General features: G+C 43.6%; 2 protein-coding genes across 2 annotated transcripts in view; one reads left to right on the top strand and one right to left on the bottom strand.

Moving 5' to 3' along the window:
* The window catches only part of LOC146634314 (NLR family CARD domain-containing protein 3-like), a 494,998-nt gene that overhangs the window by 159,063 nt on the left and 308,384 nt on the right, over positions 1-27,551 (top strand). The window lies entirely within an intron of this gene.
* On the bottom strand, positions 1-27,551 carry LOC146634317 (protein NLRC3-like). The gene is made up of 9 exons (XM_085376736.1): positions 27,433-27,551; positions 27,076-27,177; positions 26,005-26,083; positions 25,657-25,843; positions 23,731-25,528; positions 20,717-20,890; positions 14,228-14,407; positions 8,103-8,276; positions 1-193 (listed from the first exon to the last, which is right to left on the bottom strand). Exons 1-9 carry the CDS (start codon positions 27,549-27,551, stop codon positions 1-3), a joined length of 3,006 nt encoding a protein of 1,001 aa, XP_085232862.1.

The raw sequence follows: 27,551 nt of genomic DNA, 5'->3' as shown, positions 1-27,551 counted from the left end.
TCAGATTTTCTCTCCATACCTGAGAGTGTCCAGTCTCCAGCCTGGATCCTTCAGTCCAGCCGAGAGCAGCTTCATTCCTGAGTCACCTGGATGATTGTAGCTCAGGTCCAGCTCTCTCAGATGGGAGGGGTTGGAGCTCAGAGCTGAGGCCAGAGAAGTACAGCCTTCCTCTGTCATCAGACAGCCTGACAGACTGCAGACACACAAAACAACAATCTATCTGTCAACAGTTGTTTTCTCTTTGTCACAATAACATCTATCCATCCATTGTAACTTTATTTATAAGTGACAATACCCAACAGACAACAACAGTCATCTGAAGCTGTTTAACAGTGTAAGGTAAGAGCCTCCACTGTGAGCAGCACTTGGTGATGGTGGGAAGAAGAACTCCCTTTGACACAAAGATCCTCCCAGTGAAAACAGGCTCCAGGAGGAGCATCTACCATGACTGGTTGCAGGGTGAGGGGAAAGAGAAGAGATGAGCTCAGAGAGACAAGAACAAAACAGAGAGACAAAAGTTAAGGACATGCAGTAGTGACATATAAAAGCATCAGGAGTGAAAAGAGGGGAGAAGAAAGCAGAGCATCATGGGAAGTCCACCAACAGCCTGAGCCTATAGCAGCATAACTAAGGGATGGTTCAGGGTCACCTGATCCAGCTCTAACTATAAGTTTTATCAAAAAGGAAAGTTTGAAGCTGATCTTCAAAGTAGAGAGGGTGTCTGTCTCCTGAACTCAAACTGGGAGCTGCTGCCACACCCAGTCCAACATAGCCAGGCTTTCTTTGCTGCTTTGACAAAACCTCAAATCCCAGTCAGAGATGATGAGCATCATCACAGTGATGATCATTTCTCTGTAACCCAGGCTTTCTGCTTCAGGATCTGTGCACGCTCACAGAACAAGGAGACCTTTAAACATCATTTCACTAAATGGATGGACTGAGCTCAGCCTACAGATGAACTGGTGCCAGAGATCATAAAGAACATCAAACAGTCAAATTCAACACTTTTAATGGAAATATGAGATTAATGCTGCAGACAATCATGAACCTGCTGAATTCATGAACATCAAGAATGCAGCGAGTGGTAAAATAAAGATTTGACCTCAGTGTGCTCAGTGTTCCTGTCTATTCCTAACATATTCCTAACATGATAGCTGCACTTTAGAGCTCTAAAACTGGAACTGACACATGTTTAAACTCTACATGTTACTCAGTACATTCAGTTCTGACACTCGCCCACAGTCCAACAAAGGAAACATGGAGATCACATCAGTTTGTCACCAAAGTCTAATTATTAGGGCAACTTAACCTGTTATTATCTCGTTAACTCCATCCATCCATCCATCCATCTTCATCCGCTTATCCGAGGTCGGGTCGCGGGGGTAGCAGCCTAAGCAAAGAGGTCCAGACCTCCCTCTCCCCAGCCACCTCCTCCAGCTTGTCCGGGGGAATACCAAGGCGTTCCCAGGCCAGCCGAGAGATATAATCTCTCCAGCGTGTCCTGGGTCTGCCCCGGGGCCTCCTCCCGGTGGGACATGCCTGGAACACCTCGCCCAGGAGGCGCCCAGGGGGCATCCTTGCCAGATGCCCGAACCACCTCAGCTGGCTCCTTTCGATGTGGAGCAGCAGCTGCTCTACTCTAAGCCCCTCCCGGATGGCCGAACTTCTCACCCTATCTCTAAGGGAGAGGCCAGCCACCCTTCGGAGGAAGCTCATTTCCGCCGCTTGTATCCGCGATCTCGTTCTTTCGGTCACTACCCACAGCTCGTGGCCATAGGTGAGGGTAGGGACGTAGATCGACCGGTAAATTGAGAGCTTCGCTTTTACACTCAGCTCCCTCTTCACCACGACTGACCGGTGCAGCGTCCGCATTACTGCAGCCGCAGCCCCAATCCGTCTGTCGATCTCCAGCTCCCTTCTCCCATCACTCGCGAACAAGACCCCGAGATACTTGAACTCCTCCACTTGGGGCAGGAACTCATCCCCGACCCGGAGTGGGCACTCCACCCTTTTCCGGCTGAGAACCATGGCCTCAGATTTGGAGGTGCTGATCCTCATTCCCGCTGCGTTACACTCGGCTGCGAACCGCTCCAGTGCGAGCTGGAGGCCCTCACCCGATGAAGCCAACAGAACCACATCATCCGCAAAAATCAGAGATGAGATTCTGAGGCCACCAAAGCGAAAGCCCTCCGCCACTTGGCTGCGCCTAGAAATCCTGTCCATAAAAATTATGAACAGAACCGGAGACAAAGGGCAGCCCTGGCGGAGCCCATCACCCACCGGGAACGAGTCCGACTTATTGCCGGCAATGCGAACCAAGCTCTTGGAACGGTTGTATAGGGATTGAATGGCCCGTAGCAATGGGCCAGACACCCCATACTCGCGCAACACCTCCCACAGGACGCCCCGAGGGACACGGTCGAATGCCTTCTCCAGGTCCACAAAACACATGTAGACTGGTTGGGCAAACTCCCATGCACCCTCAAGTATCCTCGAGAGGACAAAGAGCTGGTCCAGTGTTCCGCGACCAGGACGAAAACCGCATTGTTCCTCCTGTATCCGAGGTTCGACTAGCGGACGAACCCTCCTCTCCAGCACCCTGGCATAGACTTTCCCGGGGAGGCTGAGGAGTGTGATCCCCCTGTAGTTGGAACACACCCTCCGGTCCCCCTTCTTGAAGATGGGGACCACCACCCCGGTCTGCCAGTCCACAGGTACTGCCCCTGATCTCCACGCAACATTGCAGAGACGTGTCAACCAAGACAGCCCTACAACGTCCAGAGCCTTCAGGAACTCGGGGCGGACCTCATCGACACCAGGGGCTCTGCCACCAAGGAGTTGTTTAACTGCCTCAGTGACCTCGCCCCCGGAAATTGGTGGGTCACACCCCTCATCCCCAGACTCTGCTTCCTCCCCGGAAGACGTGTCAGTGGGATTAAGGAGGTCCTCGAAGTATTCCTTCCACCGCCCGACAATTTTCTCAGTCGACGTCAACAGCGCTCCGCCAGCACTATACACAGTGCAGGTAGAGCACCGCTTTCCCCTCCTGAGACGCCTGACGGTTTGCCAGAATCTCTTCGAGGCAGTCCGAAAGTCTTTTTCCATGGCCTCTCCGAACTCCTCCCACACCCGAGTTTTTGCTTCAGCCACTGCCCGAGCCGCATTCCGCTTGGCCTGTCGATACCTGTCGGCTGCCTCCGGAGTCCCACAGGCTAACCAAGCCCGATAGGCCTCCTTCTTCAGCCTGGTGGCTCCCTTCACCTCTGGTGTCCACCATTTGGTTCGGGGATTACCACCACGGCAGGCACCAACCACCTTGCGGCCGCAGCTCAATGCAGCAGCTTCGGCAATGGAGACGCTGAACATGGTCCATTCGGACTCAATGTCCCCAGTCTCCCTCGGAATGCTGTTGAAGCTCTGCCGGAGGTGTGCGTTGAAGGTCTCGCGGACTGGGGCCTCTGCTAGACGTTCCCAGCACACCCTCACTACGCGTTTAGGTGCACCAGGTCTGTCCAGCGTCCTCCCCCGCCACCTGATCCAACTCACCACCAGGTGGTGATCAGTTGACAGCTCAGCCCCTCTCTTTACCCGAGTGTCCAGAACATATGGTCGCAGGTCTGGTGATACGATTACAAAATCGATCATCGACCTACGGCCTAGAGCATCCTGGTGCCACGTGCACTTATGGACACTCTTATGTTCGAACAGGGTGTTCGTTATGGCCAAACTGTGATTAGCACAGAAGTCCAATAACAAAGCACCGCTCGGGTTCAGATCAGGGAGGCCGTTCCTCCCAATCACGCCCCTCCAGGTCTCGCTGTCGTTACCCACGTGAGCATTGAAGTCTCCCAGCAGGACAACAGAGTCTCCAGGTGGAGCACCTTCCAGCACCCCCCCCAGGGACTCTAAGAAGGCTGGGTACTCCGAACTGCCACTCGGCGCATAAGCGCAGATGACAGTCAGGACCCGTTCCCCGACCCTAAGGCGCAGGGAACAAACCCTCTCGTCCACCGGGAAAAACCCCAACGTACCGGCAGCAAGCCGAGGGGATATAAGAATACCCACCCCAGCCCGCCGCCTCTCACCAGGGGCAACTCCAGACTGAGACAGAGTCCAGCCCCTCTCCAGGAGACTGGTTCCAGAGCCCAGACAATGCGTAGAGGTGAGCCCAACTATATCTAGCCGGTACCTCTCAACCTCACGCACCAACTCAGGCTCCTTCCCCACCAGAGAGGTGACATTCCATGTCCCTATTGCCAGTCTTGGCAGCCGGGGGTCGGTCCGCCAGGGCCTCCGCTCCTGGCCGCCACCCGGCTCACAATGCACCCGACCCCTATGGCGCCTCCTGCGGGTGGTGGGCCTGCGGGAGGATGGGCCCATGTCTCCTCTTCGGGCTGTGCCCGGCCGGGCCCCATGGACTAAGGCCCGGCCACCAGACGCTCGCCCTCGGGCACCCTCCCCGGGCCTGGCTCCAGGGCGGGGCCCCGGTAACCCTATCCCGGGCAGGGTAAACTGTTCCCTCGATATTCTTTTCATGGGGGTCTTCTGAATCGCTCTTTGTCTGGTCCCTCACCCAGGACCAGTTTGCCATGGGAGACCCTACCAGGGGGCAAAAGCCCCCAGACAACATAGCCCCTGGGATCCCTGGGACACACAAACCCCTCCACCACGATAAGGTAGCGATTCAAGGAGGAGTCTCGTTAACTCATTAATTGATTAACGTCAGTAATTATTTTAATCACAGTTTTTAAAATCATGATTATTGTGAAAGTGCTCACTGGCTCTGAATATAACAGCCATGGGTCACAGGAGGGATGTTGATCAGTGCTGGCTTGAAATGGGCGTCATTATGTGTCTCAGCCAATGGGAGCATTGAGGGTGGGCCTAATACTACTGCAGCGCTCACATGACCCAGGACAGAGAGAAAGGGGCGGGGACAGAAACATGGAGACAGGTACAGATCTTTGACATGTTCATTTTAAACTGTTCCAGGAGGCAGTGTTGATACAACTAAAGTTATCTGTTGTTGAAGAAGTCGGTCTGAGGAACGTTCTTAGGATCAACAAATGACGGCATGTATGAGCCTCAAGACGCAGCATCACAAGAAGAACACATGAGCTGTAGAAAAAGGAGAGACTACGAAAGCCACGGCGTTACAACATGAACATGCTTGATCAGAGTGTGAACAGGAGGAAGACTCAGCTGAGAACAGTGTGGTGGATACAGAGCAGAGCCCACCATCAGTACAGAGGCCTGTCCATTAGAGTGCTGCTCCAACATGCAGCACATGTACTTGGCCACAGCTGCAACATCTGTACCTGTGAAAGCTTCTTCTCTGTTGCTGCTCATATTGTGCAGAAGAAGAGAGTTTCTTTATCATCAGAAAATGTCAATGAGCTTGTGAGTCTTAGCAGCTGGCTCGGTGCAGAGGAGGAAGAACATGTCAGTCAGAGGAAGATAAATGCAGTTCATGTTGTCAACTCAACCTGGACTGTTGAAAGAGTTTTTCTTTGTCTGGTTTCTGACTGAGATTCTCCAAAGGAAATCCAGCACAAACACACACTTCACACACTCAAAGTCCTGCACAGTAAATGAGCTGATGAGCGTTTGTGCTGCTGCCTGATAACAGAACAATAGTTCTGCTGCTTCCTGTTCTGCAAACACACATTTATAAATGTTCACTTGCTGTTGATCAAAGGTATGTTGGTGGCTCTGGACGCTGAGGGAACTTTGTAAAAAACTAGATCAAATGTTAACGTCCTGGCAGAGGCAAAGAACTTTGATTTGATATTTGATTAGATTCATGTTTCAGCTCAGACTGACAGAAATATTTGAACTGCTGCTGTGTTAAAGGGAACACTGCTGTTAGAAAGCACCTGATCTGTTTCTGCACACTGAATGTTGCACTTCTCATACTGCAGTACTATTAAAATAAGTACACAATACACTACTTTTGAACTCATGACTGAATGTTGCTGTAACAAAGCCATTAATGTGATTCAAAGTGTTCATGGTTTCCCAGCACAACAAATGATTGCACAAGTGTGACTGATCCACTTTCTAATGTGTGTGTAGCCCACACTGTGTGTCACTGTGTCACAGGTGAGTCTGTGTGTCCAGGTTCTATGAGGACAACAGGATATAGTGACTGAGTCCAGCAGCTTAAAGTCTGACTCCATCCTCCATTTAAATAACTCACAGCAACAACTGAATAGCTTTGCCTTTGTGTAGCTGACACTTCATTTTAATGTCCTTCTATTCTGGTTCATCTGGTCTCAGTTTCTATAAGCACACAGGTTTCATCAGGACTCTATGACCTCAGTGATCTTTGCTGGGCCTTAATGCTCTGAACAAAGCTGAACATCACAAGACTAAATAGAAATGAATCAGTCTTTCATTCTCACTGCTGTTTGACTTCAGCTCTCAATGTCCCACCATAACCCATGGAAAGAATTACTGTCCATCCAGGCTGCTGAACATGAAGCTGAAGAAGGTGGAGTATTGTGAGGGCTGATGGAGATGATGATGAGGAATCCAGGAGCAGTGGGTGGATGGCAGCATCAGCATGAAGGATCAGTGTGAGAACACATCATCATCCACAAAGGAAACCAGTCTGAGTGTCTGACGCTCTTGTTAGAAAGACGCAGTCCCAGCAATTAGCTTGTCTGCTAGTTAGCTGAGAGCTAACTCACTTGTACATTGAATACCAAACTGTGTAAACCAGGGGTGTCAAACATATGGCCCGTGGGCCAAATCAAGCCCTTGACATAATTTCATATGTCAAATATTGATGAATTTTCAGGCTTGCTGATAATCAATGGGGGCACGGCTGAGGTTTTATTCTGATGAGCAAACCATGTGGCCAATCACTTTAAGAGACAGACTGGGATCATACCATTATGTGAAAGAGGACGGAAATGTCCCATAGACAGCAAGGGTAGTGGTAGAGACCAGTACACAGAGAAATGGGAGCTGTACTGAAATGCAAGCGTGTCAGGAAAGAGTGAAAAGGCAAAATGAGCAGCATCTGGCTGCATTTCAGTGATATTGGAGACCACAAAGCTGAGTGCAACATTTATACAGGAGATATACAGGAGACGCTGAGAGTAGAACTGATAAAATTAGGAGCTGGCTAAAGTGAGACCCATTTTTATTTCCACCCATTTTCCACTGTGGAGGACAAAAGGTTTCAAACTGGTCCAGGTCTTAAACCTCACGTGTTCTTCCTAATAGCAGTAAATGGATAGAAATAAGGCTTTTATGAAAACACTGAATAAAACTTGCTGCCTTTAAAAAGACTAAATGTACAGTTCAGTATTGAATACTACATAAAATAAACTATATATAAAGTGTGTCTGAATGGCAGAGATGCAGAACTATGTGCATGTAGCACAGAGCCACGGCTCAGTGTCTGAATGAGTCTCACAGACCTGAATGTGCTGTTGAAGCCATTTATAATTATAACGTAATTCTTTACTCGTTTGATCTGCTCCTTACCACAAGCCACCAGACGTAGAAGGTTTTGGACTTTTAACTATATTTTCTTACGTTTTACAACTTTTCTTACTGTTAAAAACCTCGTTATGGCCATTCATGCTGTACAAAGTAATTAGACATGTGTGGTATCTACAGAAACGTCAGAATCTCAGCTAAAAGGTCACAAAACCATCTCAACAACCACCAAACAGCTGAAACAGCAGGTGAACAGATCACACAAAAAAGATGTAAACACAAATCCCCCTGATCATCTGTTTTTTAAACATGAAGTGTAGTTTTGGACGTTCATTTACTGCTGGTTCAGTGAATTTTGGTTGGACAGTGATGAAACCTGCAGCCTCAGAATCTGTGAGAAGTCTGCTTTCAGCACGCAACAGCATTGTTGTGTTGTGTGGATCCACCTCTGCAAACTCATCACTGTTTCACCATCATGTTTCTACTTAGACAATAACAAAGGAAGCAGTTCCCAGGAACTACTTCCTGTCTTGTTAACATAAGAGTACGTTGCCCTTCAAAGCACCTCCACGTCTCCTCTTATTAGAGGACTGCCTTATTATTAATCTGCTAATTCTGTCAGTTGATGAAAGAAAAATGCTTGATCTCACCTGAGAGTTTCCAGTGTACAGTGTGGACTCTTCAGTCCTTCAGACAGAAGCTTCACGCCTGAATCCTTCAGGTTGATGTTACTCAGGTCCAGCTGTCTCAGATTAGAGGTCTGAGAGCTGAGACCTGAGGCCAGAGCTTCACAGCTTCTCTCTGACAGGTCACAGTGACTCAGTCTGAAAAATAACAGATAAACAATTACAAATATAAAACACTTATGTTGAAGTGTAATGAGATACTATTATATTTAGCAATATTTCATCTTGTTTTGTCAGGAAACTGAGCACTGATGCAGAGCAACATGTGGAGAGAATCAGAGGAGAAGAAGTGAAGAGAGAACAGCAGTAAAACAACACTGAATTGTTCAGTGTGGTTTTGATATCAACAGAATGTGTCAAACTTCTTTATTTTGTATTTGTTTTAGTAGAATTGATGATTATCACTTAGATAACAACCACAGGCCAGGTCTAAATTGCACTTTGGTGACAGTTACACCCAGAAATATTTCAGAAACGTGGACAATTTGTGCTGCATTGTATTCAGTATTGAACAAACTAAGTACCGATGACCACTTAATATTTTTGATATTTTATTTGAGTTGTTCCACCTGATCTGTGTTAACTAGAATAAACATTTAAAAGCTAAAGCTATGATCACATATGTACTTACAGAGCTTTGTTGGAGGCTTTGACCACTGGCAGCAGCCTCAGAAGAGCCTTTTTAAAGGCTCATGTTCTCACTTAGATCATTTATTTCTACTTACATTTCATTCTGGGAAAAATGGGGATTACTTTGAAAATGGGAACTATTTTCCCCAAAAATCAGCCCTGGATTAGTAAATCACTCCAACATGTTCTCAGGCAGAAGAAGCTGTCTTGTTATGAGGGAGAGAAGAAAAGCAGCTAAAATCAGGTGTAAAAGTAAAGCAGAGGATGAGCTGAATAAAGGACACTCAAGGCTGGCTTGGAAAGGAATGAAGTCCATGGTGGGGATGCAGAACAAGGAGCAAAGATGAATGTGATGCTGAATCAGCAGAAGACTTGGACTCATTTCATTCCCGCTTCTTTATTTTTATTGACATTTTAGAATCACTATACAATACCATCAACTTCAGCTATCTTTCAGTACATATATTTTTTTCTTTTTTTCTATATTTAAACAACTAAAATATCCATACAATAAGAATGAAAGAAGAAGAAAAGAAAAAGAAGCAAAACAGGAAACAACAAACAACATAAATAAAAAATACATAAGGAAAAAGAAAAAGGAAAGAAAAATAAATAAATAAATGTAGGGAGTGTGTTTTTGTTTCCATTAATGTAACTAATTTTACCTCTAGTCTTCTAGTAGTTAACAAAGTCAAAATGCAAAAGCAAAAACTGGCCTGCGTTTTCTAATGTAGTCCATCCATTTCTTCCATCGTGATACAAACAGCTCCCTCTTGTAGTTCACATCTGCTGTCATTTTCTCCATTCTGTAAATGTCCAGTGTGATGTTCATCCACGTGTTCATAGCTGGGCTCTCTGAAGAAAGCCATTTTTTTGTGATGGCTTTTTTGCCTGCTGCCAGTAAAATATTAAACAAGTATTTATCGTTCTTTGTCCATCCTTCTGGCATAAGTGCAAAACGTAGAGTTTTACTTTCCAAAGGTAAATATCTTCCAAATGTCTCTTGTATTGCTGCATGTATTCCCTTCCAATAAGTTTTAATAACATGACAGTCCCAGAAAATATGATAGTGATTTGCATTTGTATTTCCACAATTTCTCCAGCAAGCGGGAGGGTTACCTTCATAGTGAGATTTTTGGTGAGGTGTAATAAAATATCTTATCAGGCATTTCCACCCAAATTCCCGCCAGCTCTGTGAGCTGCTACATTTCCATTGATATGCCCATATTGTTGTCCATTCTTCCTCCTTTATCTCTATTCCTCCCTCCATTTCCCATTTTGTTTTGATATACAAGGTTGAGTGTAATTTCATATTTGTTAATCCTTTATAGAGGTCACCTATAATACCTCTATTTTTATTTGAACTGCCCTTTTAAATACGTCTAGCAGCTGTTTACTCAGTTCAGCCTTAGCTTTTATCGTTTTATTGACAAAATGCCTCATCTGTAGATATCTATAAAAATCCTGTGTTTCTAATGAATATTTATCTTTCATTTTATCAAAACTAATTAGTCTGCCTTCCTCCATTACCATACATAAAGCTGTTAATCCTTTATATGTCCAATCTTTGAATCTGGTGTCCAATTTATTTGGAGCAAAATGTGTGTCATATGCACACCACTTAAGAACTGCTATATCCTCTTCTAGTTTATATTCTTTTATTACTGTTTCCCAAATTTTAAAAGTCAACTTGATCCATGGATTTTCAATAGTTTTTATTAAATTTTGCAAGCTTCTGTCTGCTATAATAGCTTATATGGGGATGGAGGTCAGACTCTCCTCAATAACTTTCCATTGAGCGTCATATGAAGGATTACATCAGCATATCATAGGCCTTAATTGTGCTGCCCAATAATATTCCCTAAGAGAAGGTAAGCCCCACCCCCTTTTCCTTTGTTAAGTTGTAGGGTTTTAAATCTAATTCGGGGCCTTTTTCCTTGTCATATGTATCTTGACAAAATTTTATCCCATTCATTAAACTGTTTCTGGTTAATTTCTATTGGTAATGTTTGAAATAAATATAATAATTTAGGAAGAATATTAATTTTAATTGAGTCTATTCTCGAATATAAACTTAAATATGGAATTAGATTCCATCTCGCTATATGTTCCTTAATTTTTTTCTGTATTGGTAAATAATTTCGTTCTAATAGTTCTGTAAGATCCTTAGGTATTATGACTCCTAGATATTTAAAGTACTCTGTTTGCCATGCTAATTGATACTTATTTTTAATTTCTTCTGATGGAATATAGTTGTACTTAAGCAATTGTGTTTTACTCATATTAACCCTATATCCAGATAGTCGACCAAAGTATTCAAATGATTGCATTAATTTAGGTAAAGAGTTTGATGGTTGACCCAAAAATATTAAAATATCATCTGCATAGCAGGCTAATTTATGCTCCTTTTCATGGATATTAATACCTTCTACTTCTTTATTTTGTCTTATATATTGAGCCAATGGTTCCAGATATAACGCAAATAATAATGGTGAGCACGCACAGCCCTGCCTTGTTCCTCTTTGCAGCTTAATACTATTTGATAGGTAGCCATTAATTTTAATCCTTGCCGTAGGGTTATCGTAAAGTGCCTGTATTGTCTTAATTATACTTTCGTGAAAGCCAAATGTATGCAAGACTCGGTAAAGAAAGTTCCAATTAACTGAATCGAATGATTTTTCTGCATCGATACTGATTACCATTGCTTCTATTTTATTCTTTTGAATATGATTAATAATTTGTAATGTCCGTCGTACATTATCTTGTATTTACAAAGGTATTTATATACCTTTGTTTAAGAAACATTAATTTTTTTTAAATTTCATATGTGGTCAAATCATTTATTTCATTTCTTGTTTTCCTAATTTCCTCCAATATATCCTGAGATGTTTTTCTTTCATGCCTTTTCTCTAATTCTTATTTTGTAGCTCTTCTAATTTCTTATTTCTCATCTTTTTCTTATAAGAGGATATTGCTATAATTTTCCCTCTCAGGACAGCTTTTAAGGCATCCCACAGTATAGGAGGAGACACCTCACCATTGTCATTAGTTTCCATATAGAAGTGAATCTCTTTCTTAATTTGTCCTTTAAAGTGAGGATCATTCAGTAAGCTTGAATTTAATTTCCAATTATTGAGTTTTGGTTGCACGTTTAAATCAACAGACACGTATACTGGTGCATGATCGCTTAACTCTATTGTTCCAATTGCACAAGTGTTTATTTTATCTTTATTTTTCCCAAAAGTTATGAAATAATCTATTCTTGTGTATAACGAGTGCGGTGAGGAAAAATAAGTATAATCCCTTTGGTAGGGATGCAAGTCTCTCCATATATCAATTAGTCCCACCTCCTTCATCAATGTATTTATATTCTTAATTAATGTTTTAGTATTCTGTGCTTTTCTATTGGAAATATCTAGCTTTGGTTGTAGATGTATATTTAAATCTCCTCCGCAAATTAGGAAACCTACTGTCTCTGTTACCATCACATCTATAATTTTCTTAAAGAAATAAATATCGCTTCCAGGGGGTGCATATATATTTAACAACGTGACTGGGTTCCCCTCAATGTTTCCCCTTACCAACATATAACGTCCCTCTTTATCACTTATCTCGGATATTTTTTCAAAGAGTAATTTGCTTGATAACAGGATAGCCACTCCTCTCCTTCGTCCAGTTTTATAGGAAGAGGAGAAAACTGTTGTATAACCCATTCTTTTCAGTTTTTCATGCTCCTTACAGTCTAGATGGGTTTCCTGTAGATACACTATTTGTACTTGTTCTTTCTTCATTTTAGTTAAAATTTTATTACGTTTAATTGGATTCGACAGGCCATTTACATTATATGATATGATTTTTACCTTATCTTTAAGCATACCCTTACTATTTGAATATTATTAATGTGACAACGACATGTACCATCAGACCACTCCCTAAACATACATAAGCAAACATTAATATTAACATTAAAGCTGTATAAAACAGCTACACAAATAAGCTTTATTTTGACAAAGAAAAATAAAAGAAAAAAAAAAAGACTTCCAACTGTGGGGTCCCCGATATGACCCTAAGTAAGCCCCGATAAAAGAGGGGGCTTCGAGGGGGGCCTCTCTCACCTCTATGTGAGACAGGGCCTTCATTAGCCAGCAGGCCAATGTCCATTCTACTAATAGCATAGGTAGCACGTCCACCTATTTTCAATTTCTGCATTGCCACTTCAGCATATTATTTCGAGATAAGAAGTCTTTACCAGTGTATATGGCTATAGCTTGATTCCAGCTTTGATATCATTGATTTCAATGAAGAGCTTTGTGATTGTAGCAAAGGGCTGGTAGCTCTGAGAGTCCCACTGATGAGGAGTTTGTGAAGGATCGCAGTTATCTAAAGAGCTTAGAAAAAAAGGCATTTGGACTTCTTTAAGTTTTTTGAAGACGTTTCGCCTTTCACCTCTCATCCAAGAAGCTTCTTTATTTCTAGGGTCAAATGGTGGAGAGTCCCAGATTAGCCTGTGTACAAACAGACTTCAGCCATATGAGAGTGAGTGTGAGTGAATGAGAGCACACACAGGACACTCTGATCTCTGAATGTGTGTGACGCAGTGAAAAAGAGGATTGTACTGGATATACTGTGACTGACAAACAGAGTTTAAAGAGAAAGGTGTTTGGATTAAAATGGATTATGCTAAAGTGAACGTGCTAATGAAATCTGAACTGACTGAAATGTGAAGTGAAGATAATTCAGATGTAAAAGAGAGAGAAACTGATAATAAGGTGGGGCTGGAGATCAGTGAAGGGCATGTAAACACCTGATTGGTTGAGTAGATATCAGATCGACAGTTTCACAGTTTTCCCTGTGGATTATAACTTTAAGAAGATGTAACATTCATCAAGGAATCCTGCTCTCCGGATTATTTCCATGAACACTGAGCTGGAACACATCTACAGTGCTGGAAGTGCCCGTCTCACCACCAACCTCTCTGTGCACATTCACTTTTCAACCCTTTGTGAGACACTAAAGGTGTAAATCTGAGTATTTATCTATGTTAGTCCGAACACCTCTAATAGGTTGGTTTAGTCTTTCCAAGTCATATCTTCCCTTAGATCTGCGGTCCAGGCTCCTAAAATCATCCTAGTTTAACAAGCACTACAATCTAGAGGAGAACTGCACTAACAGGTGTGACTGATGAGATCTGACCTGCAAGGATACTCATGTTTATGTATATCAGGACAAGCAGGGAAGACCTGGACATCAACTCTGTCAGGCTGCCCGAGTCCTCTCACCCACATCAGCTCAGAACTCTGCATTATCTACTGAGTCAGACTCAGAGGATCAGGGATCAGAAGTTCTACAAAGAGTAGAACCAGACTTCCTGTATAGAGGTCTGCGGGCCTACTGATCCACAGTGTCAGCACAACTTTCACATCATATTCATCTCAGCACAACTAAAACATGTGACTGACCTCAGAGTTTCAAATAGACATTGTGGATTCTCCAGAAGAACACACAGCTGCTTCACTCCTGAATCCTGCAGGTTGTTGCAGTCTACACTCAGGTCCAGCACTCTGGGATACGAGGGGTTGGACTTCAGCGCTGCTGCCAGATAATCACAGCTGATCTCTGACAGATCACAGTCCTTCAATCTGAATAAAAAATGAAAGATGTAAGTTTATTAGACAAAGTGTGAGCTTGAAATCATTCAGTGTTTCATCATCTGTTCAGAGCTGAAGAAGGTTCAGAATGTAGAAGTTTAGAAAATGGAAACTCCAAACAGCTGAAGCCAACAGGAAGCAGCTTCAAACAAACAAGAGAAAAAAATGAATTTTTCACATTGAAGTCGTACATTTATCATAAAGTTGTCACGTTTTGCCGTGTGAAATAAAAAAAACTGAACAGGAATCCTCAGAGTTGAACCCTCTGCACAGAGGTTCAGGTTCCTCTTCAGGTCCCAAAGTGCAGAACAACAAGGTTTCAAACAGCTTCGTTCCAGCAGCATCAGCCACAGAAATGCAGAGATAATTCTTTGGATCTCTTGGTTGTGTTGTATGATGCTGTGTTTGCATATCTGGTGTCTGTGTTGCTTTGTGAGGACGGATCATTTACTGCAGCTCCAGATAAACAGAGCTGGACCTGAACCTGGTAGCTTCACTTAGAAGACACTTGTGACGGGAACGTCAGGTCAAAAAAGTGCCCCTCCGACAGCCAAACCCAACTGTTCTCTGATTGGATAGTTACATTTGTGATTGACATGACATTGACCAATCAGATGAAAGGAAGAAAAATAGGGTCAAAATTCGTACTTGTAACTTGCAGGGGTTTTTTTTGGCTAAGTCCACACACAAATCTTTTTTACACACACACAAATCTTTTTTACACACACAAATCCTGATTTACAAGTACAAAATATTTATGACCACATTTTGAGCCCATACAAATGTTCTGCAGACGAGTCCATGCGCTCACAACAAAGCTCAGTGTGGACGACGCTGTGCACGCTCCAATGCTAATTGGTTAGAAAGTGGGCGGGAACAGGGAAGAGAGCGACAGCAGTGTTCAGCACAAACACAAAGGATCAAAGAAGAAGAACATGACAAGCTCAGATGGAGGCTGCAGTGGACACTTTTCATTGTTTTAACATTCGCTTTCACATCAGCTTCACCAACAACAGCACAAGCAGAGCAGCCCACTGACTGCGTGGCCGTGACGGTGCCCCCTGGTGACTGTAAACCACTACAACATGTAGACGGCCGTCTGCTGCTCATTTCTTTGCCACAATCACAGGAGCTCTTTATCATGTTCTACACTCTCATTGGTTCTTTGTGTGCTTGTTTCTTAGAACAGTAGTCATTGTGATTGTTCAAAGAAGACAGTCAGCTGTGACTAAATGTAGCTCCTACAGCAGTGATGGGAATAACTACTGAAGCTAATCCAGTATCAAAGCTCAGGAATCAGCAGCTCCCACCTCGTTTTCTTTGAACAACTATTTTTAGCTGCTGTGTTTTTGTGTTTCTGCGGACCTCAGACATCCTGCTGCTCTGGAGAACTGAAGCTCTAAAGGCTTCAGCCTTTATCTCCAAGAAACAAAGCTGATCATGGAGACCCAGCAGGTCAGCTGATCTGTGGACAGCACCAGCATCTTTAAGTAAGTCTGAGAGGTGAGCAGTCTTTGGAAGCCTTTACTGTCTGATAGTCTCAGAGCAGGATTTGGATCATTATTTGGCTTTTCTTCTATTATTATGTTTAGTTTCTGCTTCACAGATATTCTCTGAGATGTTCTCTGAAATGTTTCCCACTGTTGGACAAACTTTCACAGTTTCTTCATAAAGGAGATCTCCTGTGCAGTCCATCTGTGATAATATGTTAAACACTGAATTATGATTCATATCTGAATGTACTGACTGTTAATTATTGATGAGAACATAATCAGTAAATATAAATATGTTTGAGTTTGGCTTTGATGAATCAGAATAAAAGTAATAAAATAATGATTTTAGAGACAGGCCGAACTCAGGCCAGCTGACAGCCTGTGTACAAACAGACTTCAGCCATATGAGAGTGAGTGTGAGTGAATGAGAACACACACAGGACACTCTGATCTCTGAATGTGTGTGACGCAGTGAAAAAGAGGATTGTACTGGATATACTGTGACTGACAAACAGAGTTTAAAGAGAAAGGTGTTTGGATTAAAATGGATTATGCTAAAGTGAACGTGCTAATGAAATCTGAACTGACTGAAATGTGAAGTGAAGATAATTCAGATGTAAAAGAGAGAGAAACTGATAATAAGGTGGGGCTGGAGATCAGTGAAGGGCATGTAAACACCTGATTGGTTGAGTAGATATCAGATCGACAGTTTCACAGTTTTCCCTGTGGATTATAACTTTAAGAAGATGTGACATTCATCAAGGAATCCTGCTCTCCGGATTATTTCCATGAACACTGAGCTGGAACACATCTACAGTGCTGGAAGTGCCCGTCTCACCACCAACCTCTCTGTGCACATTCACTTTTCAACCCTTTGTGAGACACTAAAGGTGTAAATCTGAGTATTTATCTATGTTAGTCCGAACACCTCTAATAGGTTGGTTTAGTCTTTCCAAGTCATATCTTCCCTTAGATCTGCGGTCCAGGCTCCTAAAATCATCCTAGTTTTACAAGCACTACAATCTAGAGGAGAGCTGCACTAACAGGTGTGACAGATGAGATCTGACCTGCAAGGATACTCATGTTTATGTATATCAGGACAAGCAGGGAAGACCTGGACATCAACTCTGTCAGGCTGCCTGAGTCCTCTCACCCACATCAGCTCATCAACTCTAAACAGGAACGAGCAGCTCATTTCAAAATAAAAGGTTGGAATTGTAAAGAAAACAAACAGAGCTCATAAACTGAAACTGATTTCATTTTTTCAGCTGGAACATTTTAGTTGTTCCTTTTTCAATACATACATAATTATATTTACAGTAAGTCTTATCATTCCCCTTTTCCCTGCCAGTCACCGCCAATGTTCCCTCTAATGTTTCATGTGTCTGAGCGAACACACAAACTCCCTGAGCGTCCCTTGGACCACTGTGAGCAACAGCAGACGTGTGCACTGTGGTCACGCCAGCATCTTATCAATCCAAGTTACATGGTTTATTAAAGTAATCAAATTACAGCATTTACATTTATGTTAGGCTACTTTTAATTAACTGCTTTAGCCCACTTACAATGAAAATTAAAAACAACCTTGTTGATGACCTGTAGCATGTTAACACTATTGGAAGTAAAAATAACTTGAACTCCAATTTTGAAAACACAACTTTATTTTTTCTATTTTTATAAAGCTCTGACTTGTATTATGAGTCTGTGGTCTGGGAGAGAGTCTGTAACTCTGTCTGCAAAATACAGGATATAATGACCAATGTTGGGCAGTTAATTATATAGTTACTTCTTCAAAAAAGTAACTGAGTTTTGCAAACAACAAAGTTTGTTGCAATAAATACTGAATACTATCGTTGTTATAAACAACAATACTATTCAGGAAGAAAACCAAACATTGCAGATATTTTATCATAGCTCAGGTTTTACGTGGTCGATCAACACAATTTAAAAACTGGTATAAAGTCCACACTTTTTCCCTCAGTTGCTCCGTCTGTCCTGCTCACATCTCCAATGGTTGTATACGTTGTCATTAACGTGGCTTCACCTCATCATCAGCCACTTTGCTCGCTATAACACCGGTGTTGGCACATAAGGACGCTGTCATAGCCTGTCAGCGACGTTGATTAGCTGCGTATATACGAATGTGAATCGCGTGATTGGCTGGACTATGGGATAAGGTGGCATCGTTCTAATCCCATATGGGAGCAGCCAGTCACTGACTAACACTGCAAAACAGAATTGTTGAAGATTTAATTTTTATTTCAATTGAGATTTGATTTTTTTTTTTGTGTGCAACACAGATTTTCTGTGCGCAGAGACGTGCCAGCAGCGCGCAGTTGCACGAGCGCAGCTTAGAGGGAACATTGGGCACCACCACAGTTCACTTCAACAAAACTTTACTTCAGATTTGTTTTCATGTTTTGATCCAGTGATGAGAGCCGTTTCCCCCATGTCCAGTCCTTGTACTAAGCTAGGCTAAACATGTCCAGGGCCTGTCTCTGTGCAGCTTTTAATCTGATGTTTATAAGGTAGAAATGGAGGAAGAAGAAAATGACTTCATCAATCAACATGCAGCTACCAACCCAAATGGTGAGGTGGTGGTTAGTTATTACTGTGGTTTATGATCCCCTACATTATCCTACATTCAAATACACTCAACAAAAATATAAACGCAACACCTTTGTTACTGCTCCCATTCCCCATGGGATGGACGTAGAGACCTAAAATTCATTCCAGATACACAATATAACCATCCCTCCCAAACAGTGGTCACAAATCAGTCCAAATGTGTGGTAGTGGGCACATCTGCTATATTGAGATAATCCATCCCACCTCACAGGTGTGCCACATCAGGATGCTGATCTGACATCATGAGTAGTGCACAGGTGTACCTCAGACTGCCCACAACAAAAGGCCACCCTGGAATGTGCAGTTTTTTGCGCTATTGGGGGTCTGGGGACCCAGAACCGGTCAGTATCTGGTGTGACCACCATTTGCCTCATGCAGTGCAACACATCGTCGCATGGAGTCTATCAGATTGTCAATTGTGGCCTGTGGAATGTTGGTCCACTCCACTTCAATGGCTGTGCGAGGTTGTTGGATATTCGTGGGAACTGGTACACGCTGTCGTATACGCCGGTCAAGCACATCCCGAACATGCTCAATGGGTGACATGTCCGGTGAGTATGCTGGCCATGCAAGAACTGGGACATTCTCAGCTGCCATCTGCCCTGAACAATGTGAACCATGATTCATCCGTGAAGCGCACACCTCTCCAACGTGCCAGACGCCATCGAATGTGAGCATTTGCCCACACAAGTCTGTTACGGCGACGAGCTGGAGTCAGGTCAAGACCCCGATGAGGACGACGGGCATGCAGTTGAGCGTCCCTGAGACGGTTTCTGACAGTTTGTGCAGAAATTGTTTGGTTGTGCAAACCAATTGTTCCAGCAGCTGTCTGGGTGGCTGGTCTCAGACCATCTTGGAGGTGAACCTGCTGGATGTGGAGGTCCTGGGCTGGTGTGGTTACACGAGGTCTGCGGTTGTGAGGCCGGTTGGATGTGCTGCCATATTCTCTGAAACGCCTGTGGAGACGGCTTATGGTTGAGAAATGAACATTCAATGCACGGGCGACAGATCTGGTTGACATTCCTGCTGTCAGCATGCCAATTGCACGCTCCCTCATTGCTTGTGGCATCTGTGACATTTTGCTGTGAGACAAAACTGCACATTCCAGGGTGGCCTTTTGTTATGGGCAGTCTGAGGTACACCTGTGCACTACTCATGATGTCAGATCAGCATCCTGATGTGGCACACCTGTGAGGTGGGATGGATTATCTCAATATGGCAGATGTGCCCACTACCACACATTTGGACTGATTTGTGACCACTGTTTGGGAGGGATGGTTATATTGTGTATCTGGAATGAATTTTAGGTCTCTACGTCCATCCCATGGGGAATGGGAGCAAAAACAAAAGTGTTGCGTTTATATTTTTGTTGAGTGTATATTCTCCAGCTACAATAGTGTTTGTGTTCCTAAAAGGATTTCATGAATGTGTTATTGTTCATGTCACATCTGTATGAAACAAAGAGGAAGTGAGGTTTATCCTTCATGATCACAAACTGTTCCAGCATGTAAACCTGAGATCTGTGTGGAGCAGCTGACCTGTACGATGTGCTCAACACAAACATTATTTACCATCAGTTACTGTGTGACTGAACCACGTGGGTGTATGAAACATCGCTTTCAGTTTTAATAGCACATGGCAACATTCAGACGTGAATCTATACAGTAACACTTTGATTTGTTACAGTGAGGAGACTGTTGAAGGAACGATGAGGGGAAACTGTAACAGCAGCAACAGAAACCAGGAGACAAAGCTGAGGTCTGGGTTCCTCTATGCTACACACAGCCTCCTGCTCCTGGACTTTAGTAAACACATAAATGTCTCCAAGTACACTTACTTCAGAAACTCTATTAAACTCATTACAAGTTTACTTCAGCTTTAAAATACTCACAACATCAGCACACACGAGTAAACAAAGTAACTCACAGCTACTGTTCAAGTTTAGTCATCTTTAATACAAATATACCTCATTATTATGAATCTCACAGCTACCTGCTCATTGAACTGAACAATAATTCTGTTTGACCATTAAAACAAAATATGTGACTGTAAAAAATGTTCAGACAGTAATTAAGAATCTCCTAAGCAATCCAAAGATAAAGAAAAGTTCACCTGCCAATTCTATAAAGCTTGGTTGTTTGTACAATAATATCATTTAATGATATGTTTGGATCCTGACCTGAGAGTTTCCAGTGTACAATGTGGACTCTGCAGTGCAGCAGACAGAAGCTTCACTCCTGAATCCCGCAGGTCATTGTTACTCAGGTCCAGCTCTTTCAGACTAGAGGACTGGGAGTTGAGAACTGAGGACAGAGCATCACAGCTTCTCTCTGAGAGGTTACAGCCACTCAGTCTGGAAGAAAACAAACAAACAATTAAATCAGTCAAATTAAACATTTTTAATGCCAGCATGCAATACAATTATTGGTTAACTAAATAGCTTCATTAAAACACAACTCTTCTTCTATAGCAGCACTTACTCCTTGTAAGCTCCACCTGCTCCACCATCTGAGTCAGAAGACATGAAAACAAACTGTAAATCTAGTAGAAACATGATTGGAAATCTTCTCAGATCCATTTGTACATTTAGAGCCTGATCCTGAAATATAGCAGCACGGACATTCACAGCAGCAAAGGGTTCTTGCTGATCTGAGCTGGCTTGGCCCTGGCTTATTGAAGATTAAAGAAAGCGGAATCAGCTGTTCAAACCCCCACAAGGCTGCCCGCTGTGACTGAAACAATGGGACGCGTCGTGACTTCTCAAAATGGGCTCATTGAACGCAGCATGGATAAGATCTTGAAGAAGCTCATGGCGGTCGTGAGTTCTCAGACTTTGCTCTTTGAGCGCAAAACCGATAACCTCTCGGAGAAGCTCGTGGCTCTCCAACGGGAGATTGAGAGACGAGTGACGGACTGTTAGATCAGCTGTGAAATTGACATGCAGTTGTTCGCACCAAAGAAAACCACCATCATCTCATGCGGCTAACATACCGGCGCCAGCTGTGGTCTCAAGGCTGGAGCTGAACATAACAAATCTCACCCTGATAACAGACGGTGTTTAGACTGTTCCTTCCCATCCTAAGCATGCTTATCCCCTCCCGGTGCAGACGGTGGGTCGAGGGGACCAGCGCAAATGCTGCAGGCCCGGGTGCGCTGTCTACACCGGCTGTCTCTCACCTTTTACCCATCCCTGCTGCTTGTCATGTGTTTCTATGGCGTATTAAGAGTTTTCATGTGCTCTGCGCTGGGGTCATTTTTTTTGTCTGTTCTCAAACTGATCTCCCTGTTGGAGCTCAGTCTGTGAGGAGTTCTTTTTTCTCCTCATCTTTCCTGATGTTGTGCATTTTCTGCTGTTCGGTTCCGGGTCGCTGCTCTAGCGGCTGACCGGCCAGCTACCTAGCCTGACCCGTCTCCCCAATGTGATGTTTGTGTATTGTATGTACGGTTAACAAGGTCAGTATCCTAATTGCCCCTTGAAAATAAATACAGTGTTCTGAATCTGAATCTGAAAAGATTACAGAAGACGACTCTGTTCAGTAAATATTACGCTCATGCTGTCACGAAATACCAAAGGTAGGTAAAACTCTGGTTGTTGCAGCCATCCAGTATGACATGCTTTGTACTGTCCTGCTGCAGTTTGTGACACCTGGTTGATGAGTTGTGAAGGATGATGAAACAAACACTTCACTCAATGTTTGTCTTCTAAACTGGATGTAATTTGGGCAGCCGATAGTTTTTCTTAATCTATCCCAGCTGCAAATAGGAACACAACAAATAAATAACTTTACCCACTTGGATCCTTATCATTCAAGATTGTGAAGAGATTCTCTACTCAGAGAATACTGGTGATTTTAGATGAGAGAGATGGAAGATGATGAAGGGGAAGAGTTTTCACAACTTGAGGCCTTTTGTCTTCACTGTATAGGACAGAGAAGACAGGAAGGGAGGGAGAAGTGAGGAGAATAACACACAGGAAATGGTCTTGGGCAGACTCAAACCAGGCCCTGGAGTCACGACTCTAACCTTCAGTGCATGGGTCACCTGCTCAGCCAGGTAAGCTACAACAGTCAGCAGTGTGTGAGTTAATTTGAAGACAATGACGACTATAAGTCAGGTAAAAAAAATACTATCATCAACCAACAAGGGGAAAACAGTGAGCTTGAATGGCCAAGCTTTGACCAAGGGTGGCTCACTCCTCGGTCTTCTTGCCCAAGGAGTGAACCACCCTGCATGGCTATCAATGTGGTGCAACCAAGGCCATCATACAGTACAGGCCATCCAAGCTGATTTTAACTTTTCCTCCCAGATACCACCTTAGAAATCATCTAGATTAGGATATGTTGGCTGTTCTAGATCCAATCACAACAAACAGAGAGCTGCTGTGTGTCCAAGGTGAACAGGAAGAATATATACATGCATAAAGTCAATAAAGTCAGAAGGTTTGCTTTAGACTGTGCTGCAGTTTATCATCAAAGACAAACAGGCACCATGCTGCCAACAAATGGCATCAAGTCTGACTTTTTTTGTTCTTTTTTTTAATCAAGATTAAATTTTATAGCAACCACAGCAGAGATGACCAGGGAAGGTGTGCTTGAGGGGATATAGCTACAACAGCTGGTTTCAGACTGAAGATGAACTGAGGTGCTGCACCCAAGTCTGCAGGTTCAGGGAGGGACAAACATCTGCTGCAACCAGATTGGAGTGAGAGGAGAGAGCAGGCCAACAACAACAAAGAAACAACAAACACACTGTGGAAGACCGAAGCAGAGTTTAGTTTAAAGTGGAACTAAGGATGTTTCTCTGGCTGCCAGGATTCACTGAGTAATTCAAATGCTTTCTTTAATGCAGGACCCACCATGCATGTAAAAGCAAGTGTTTCACCAACATTTGTGACTAAAAATAGACCTGCAGTAGAAATGTATCTAGGAGCATGCATGTGAATATGAAGTATCACAACATCAGGCACATGCAGCCTAAGTTTTTAAACAAAGACTGATAACATAACAGCAGCAGTGATGATCAGAGTTTATGGTGAATCCAGCGTCTCGAGTTCTGGAGGCATTAAAGAGGTTACAGTTGTATTGGAGAAATCCCAAAACTTTACAAATTCATACAAAGACAGAAAGCCTGGTGAAATAAATTACTGACACAGTTGGATGTTAAAAGTAAAGACATGAGTACAAATGTACTCACAGAGCTTTGTTGGAGGCTTTGACCACTGGCAGCAGCCTCAGAAGAGCCTCCTCTGAAGCAGAGTATTTCTGCAGGTCAAACACATCCAGATCTTCTTCTGAGGACAGTAAGATGAAGACCAGAGCTGACCACTGAGCAGGAGACAGTTCATCTGTGGAGAGACTTCCTGATCTCAGGGACTGTTGGATCTCCTCCACTAGAGAACGATCATTCAGTTCATTCAGACAGTGGAACAGATTGATGCTTTTCTCTGCAGACAGATTCTCACTGAGCTTCTCCTTGATGTACTGGACTGTTTCCTGATTGGTCTGTGAGCTACTTCCTGTCTGTGTCAGCAGACCTCGTAGGAGAGTCTGATTGGTCTGCAGTGAAAGACCCAGGAGGAAGCGGAGGAACAAGTCCAGGTGTCCATTTGGACTCTGCAAGGCCTTGTTCACAGCACTCTGGTGGAGAGATTGTAGGTTTGGTTTGTTAAATAATTTAGATTTCTTGGAGGTTGTTTGTTGTTCCAGCAGATTTAGTCCAGAGTTGATGAAGGTCAGATGGACATGAAGAGCAGCCAGAAACTCCTGAACACTCAGATGGATGAAGCAGAACACCTTGTCCTGGTACAGTCCTCTCTCCTCTTTAAAGATCTGTGTGAACACTCCTGAGTACACTGAGGCTGCTCTGATATCGATGCCACACTCTGTCAGGTCTGATTCATAGAAGATCAGGTTTCCTTTCTGCAGCTGATCAAAAGCCAGTTTTCCCAGAGACTCCATCATCTTCCTGCTCTCTGGACTCCAGTGTGGATCTGTCTCAGCTCCTCCATCATACTTGACCTTCTTCACTTTGGCCTGAACCACCAGGAAGTGGATGTACATCTCAGTCAGGGTCTTGGGCAGCTGTCCTCCCTCTCTGGTTTCCAGCACATCCTCCAGAACTGTAGCAGTGATCCAGCAGAAGACTGGGATGTGGCACATGATGTGGAGGCTTCGTGATGTCTTGATGTGGGAGATGATCCTGCTGGCCTGCTCCTCATCTCTGAATCTCTTCCTGAAGTACTCCTCCTTCTGTGGGTCAGTGAACCCTCTCACCTCTGTCACCATGCCGACACAGTCAGGAGGGATCTGATTGGCTGCTGCAGGTCGTGTGGTTATCCAGAGGCGAGCCGAGGGAAGCAGTTTCCCCCTGATGAGGTTTATCAGCAGCACATCCACTGAGGTGGACTTTCTAGGGTCAGTCAGGATTGTAGTTTTGTGGAAGTCCAGAGGAAGTCGACACTCATCCAGACCATCAAAGATGAACACAACCTGGAAGTCTTCAAAGCTGCAGATTCCTGCTTCTTTGGTTTCAGTAAAGAAGTGATGAACAAGTCCCACCAAGCTGAACTTTTCCTCTTTCAGCACATTCAGCTCTCTGAAAGTGAATGGAAATATGAACTGGATGTCCTGGTTGGCTTTGTCTTCAGCCCAGTCCAGGCTGTATTTCTGTGTTAAGACTGTTTTCCCAATGCCAGCCACTCCCTTTGTCAGCACTGTTCTGATTGGTTCGTCTCTTCCAGGTGAGGCTTTAAAGATGTCTTCTTGTCTGATGGTTGTTTCTGGTCTGTCTGGTTTCCTGGATGCTGTTTCAATCTGTCTGACCTCATGTTCATCATTGACCTCTGCAGTCCCTCCCTCTGTGATGTAGAGCTCTGTGTAGATCTGATTCAGGAGGGTTGGGTTTCCTGCTTTAGCGATGCCCTCAAACACACACTGGAACTTCTTCTTCAGGGTGGATTTAAGGTTACGATGACAAACAGCAGCTGGAAGTTCTGAATGAGAAGAAAAATAAACACTCAATTCCAAAAAGAACTAATCTTTAAAACATGTTGCTCCATCTTCCATCTCTGGAAAATGTTCATTTATCCAGCAGCTTAAATCTTTAGATAAATCCTCTTACTGCTCTGCAGACGGTCAGCCAGCTCCTCCTGCTTCATTCTCCTCAGGAAGTCCACTGTGATCTTCACAAATGCCTCTCTGCTGCTGCTCCTCTGACTCTCTAAGCATTCTGGGTAATCTGGACTCAGAACCTTCTGGATCTTCTTCAGCTCGTTCTTCACAAAAGTGATGATGTTGTCCTCCAACAGCTGGAACAGAATATTTATGAATGAGCCAATCAGACTGAAATCATGGAGCCAAACATCAGATCCATGTTGGACACACTGACGATCCACTGGTCTACAAAGAGCAGCATGGAGATGACTGTGAACAGAACAGATGTAACAGTAGTTGTTGTACATGTACAGACCATAAATATGGAGTCCAGCTGTGTTTGATGCTGCTGGGCAGACTGACCACTGGGAACCTCTGAGCTCTGCTGCTCCACTCTGTGGAGGAACCATGAAGGATTAGATCCACACAGGATAAAGATCCAGGAGTTTCTGCTCAAATAACTTCATCTGAATCAAGTCTGTCAAGTTTTAAACTCTCAGATTGTGAACATATCAGTAATTTTCAGTCTGTTTTCATGGACGTCCTTTCAGTGGTGATGTCAGGGATGATTTTGAAGAAGCTCATCAAACTGAACCATCAGCAGATCACTGCTCCAAAACCAGAACATGATCCGAGTCTCCCTCCACCACCAGAACACCAGCTTTACTAACGTGGTAGATCAGTGTAGTACAGATCAATAACTGATGAGTCATTTGATCAAAATCACTGAGTGCTTCACGTCTGACCCTCTGATGCTTCTGTAGACATTTTGCATATTTAATGAATGTCTGACAGTTTTACATTCATTCTATGAACACAGTGGAAATGTTGTGTTATAGTCTCCATGTTGTTTCCAGCATCATAAATTCTTAAGTTCAGAAAATTAGATTCTTTCTTCACAGCTGAAAAACAACAACATTTATTCTCTATTGAAATCTGCATCGTCCACTCCAAAGGTCACAATCTGAAGGTAACATCTGGTTTTGTTCCCTGTGGTTAACTCTGAGCATCAGTATGGTGGGATTTATCCACTACATCCACACCACTGTGGTTCAGTGTTGTCCTGATGGAGTAACAGCAGCCAGTATGATCCAGGCTTTAGCTGCTGGGTCTCTGTGTGACCTCTCAGACTGTTTAACAGATCAGACACAAAGAGAATCAGAGCAGCTCTGTTCTTTAAAGACAAACATGAACCCACTCAGGTCACACTTTCCCCACAGATATGAGCATCACTGTCCTCAAACAGCAAATGACCAAGTCGAACATTTGGATCTTTTCTCTTTCATTGTTTTCTTTTTAATGAATCTTTGTAACAATCTGAGGATGTTTCAGGTCATATTTATCCAGGAAACACAAACATGTAAAGGAGTCATCACAGCTCTCTGACCTCGTTGCTCCAGGTTCACCACTGAAGTATGGATTTTGACCTTTGGACCGGTCACTCCTCACAGACGGACAGCTGGACCCTGCAGACTGTGACCTCTGACCTCTGCAGACACAAACATGATTGAAGCAGCTGTGATCACACAGACTGCAGATAATGCAGCTGTTTCCTGTCAGTAACATCCTCTTAGATTAGAGTTCAGCTTTTTACAGGAAAACTGGACAAAACTGATTTTTGTTACAAACTCATTTTCATTTCCTCTCAGCTCACAAACACAGTCAGACAATCAACCAGAGTCAACACTGATTATAATGTCAGTGCAGAATTATTTCTGTTACTCAGTGAGTTCAGCTCTCTGACCTCGTTGCTCCAGGTTCACCACTGAAGTCTGGATTTGGATCTTTGGACCGGTCACTCCTCACAGACGGACAGCTGGACCCTGCAGACTCTGCTCTGTCCTCCTCTTCCTCCATCATCAT

Source organism: Diplotaxodon limnothrissa, linkage group LG3, assembly GCF_057381915.1.
Source record: "Diplotaxodon limnothrissa isolate DT_005_m linkage group LG3, D_limnothrissa_male_GT1.1, whole genome shotgun sequence".
NCBI lineage: Eukaryota > Metazoa > Chordata > Actinopteri > Cichliformes > Cichlidae > Diplotaxodon > Diplotaxodon limnothrissa.
Note: the sequence above shows the minus strand (reverse complement) of the source record. Positions and strands in the feature narration are given on the sequence as shown.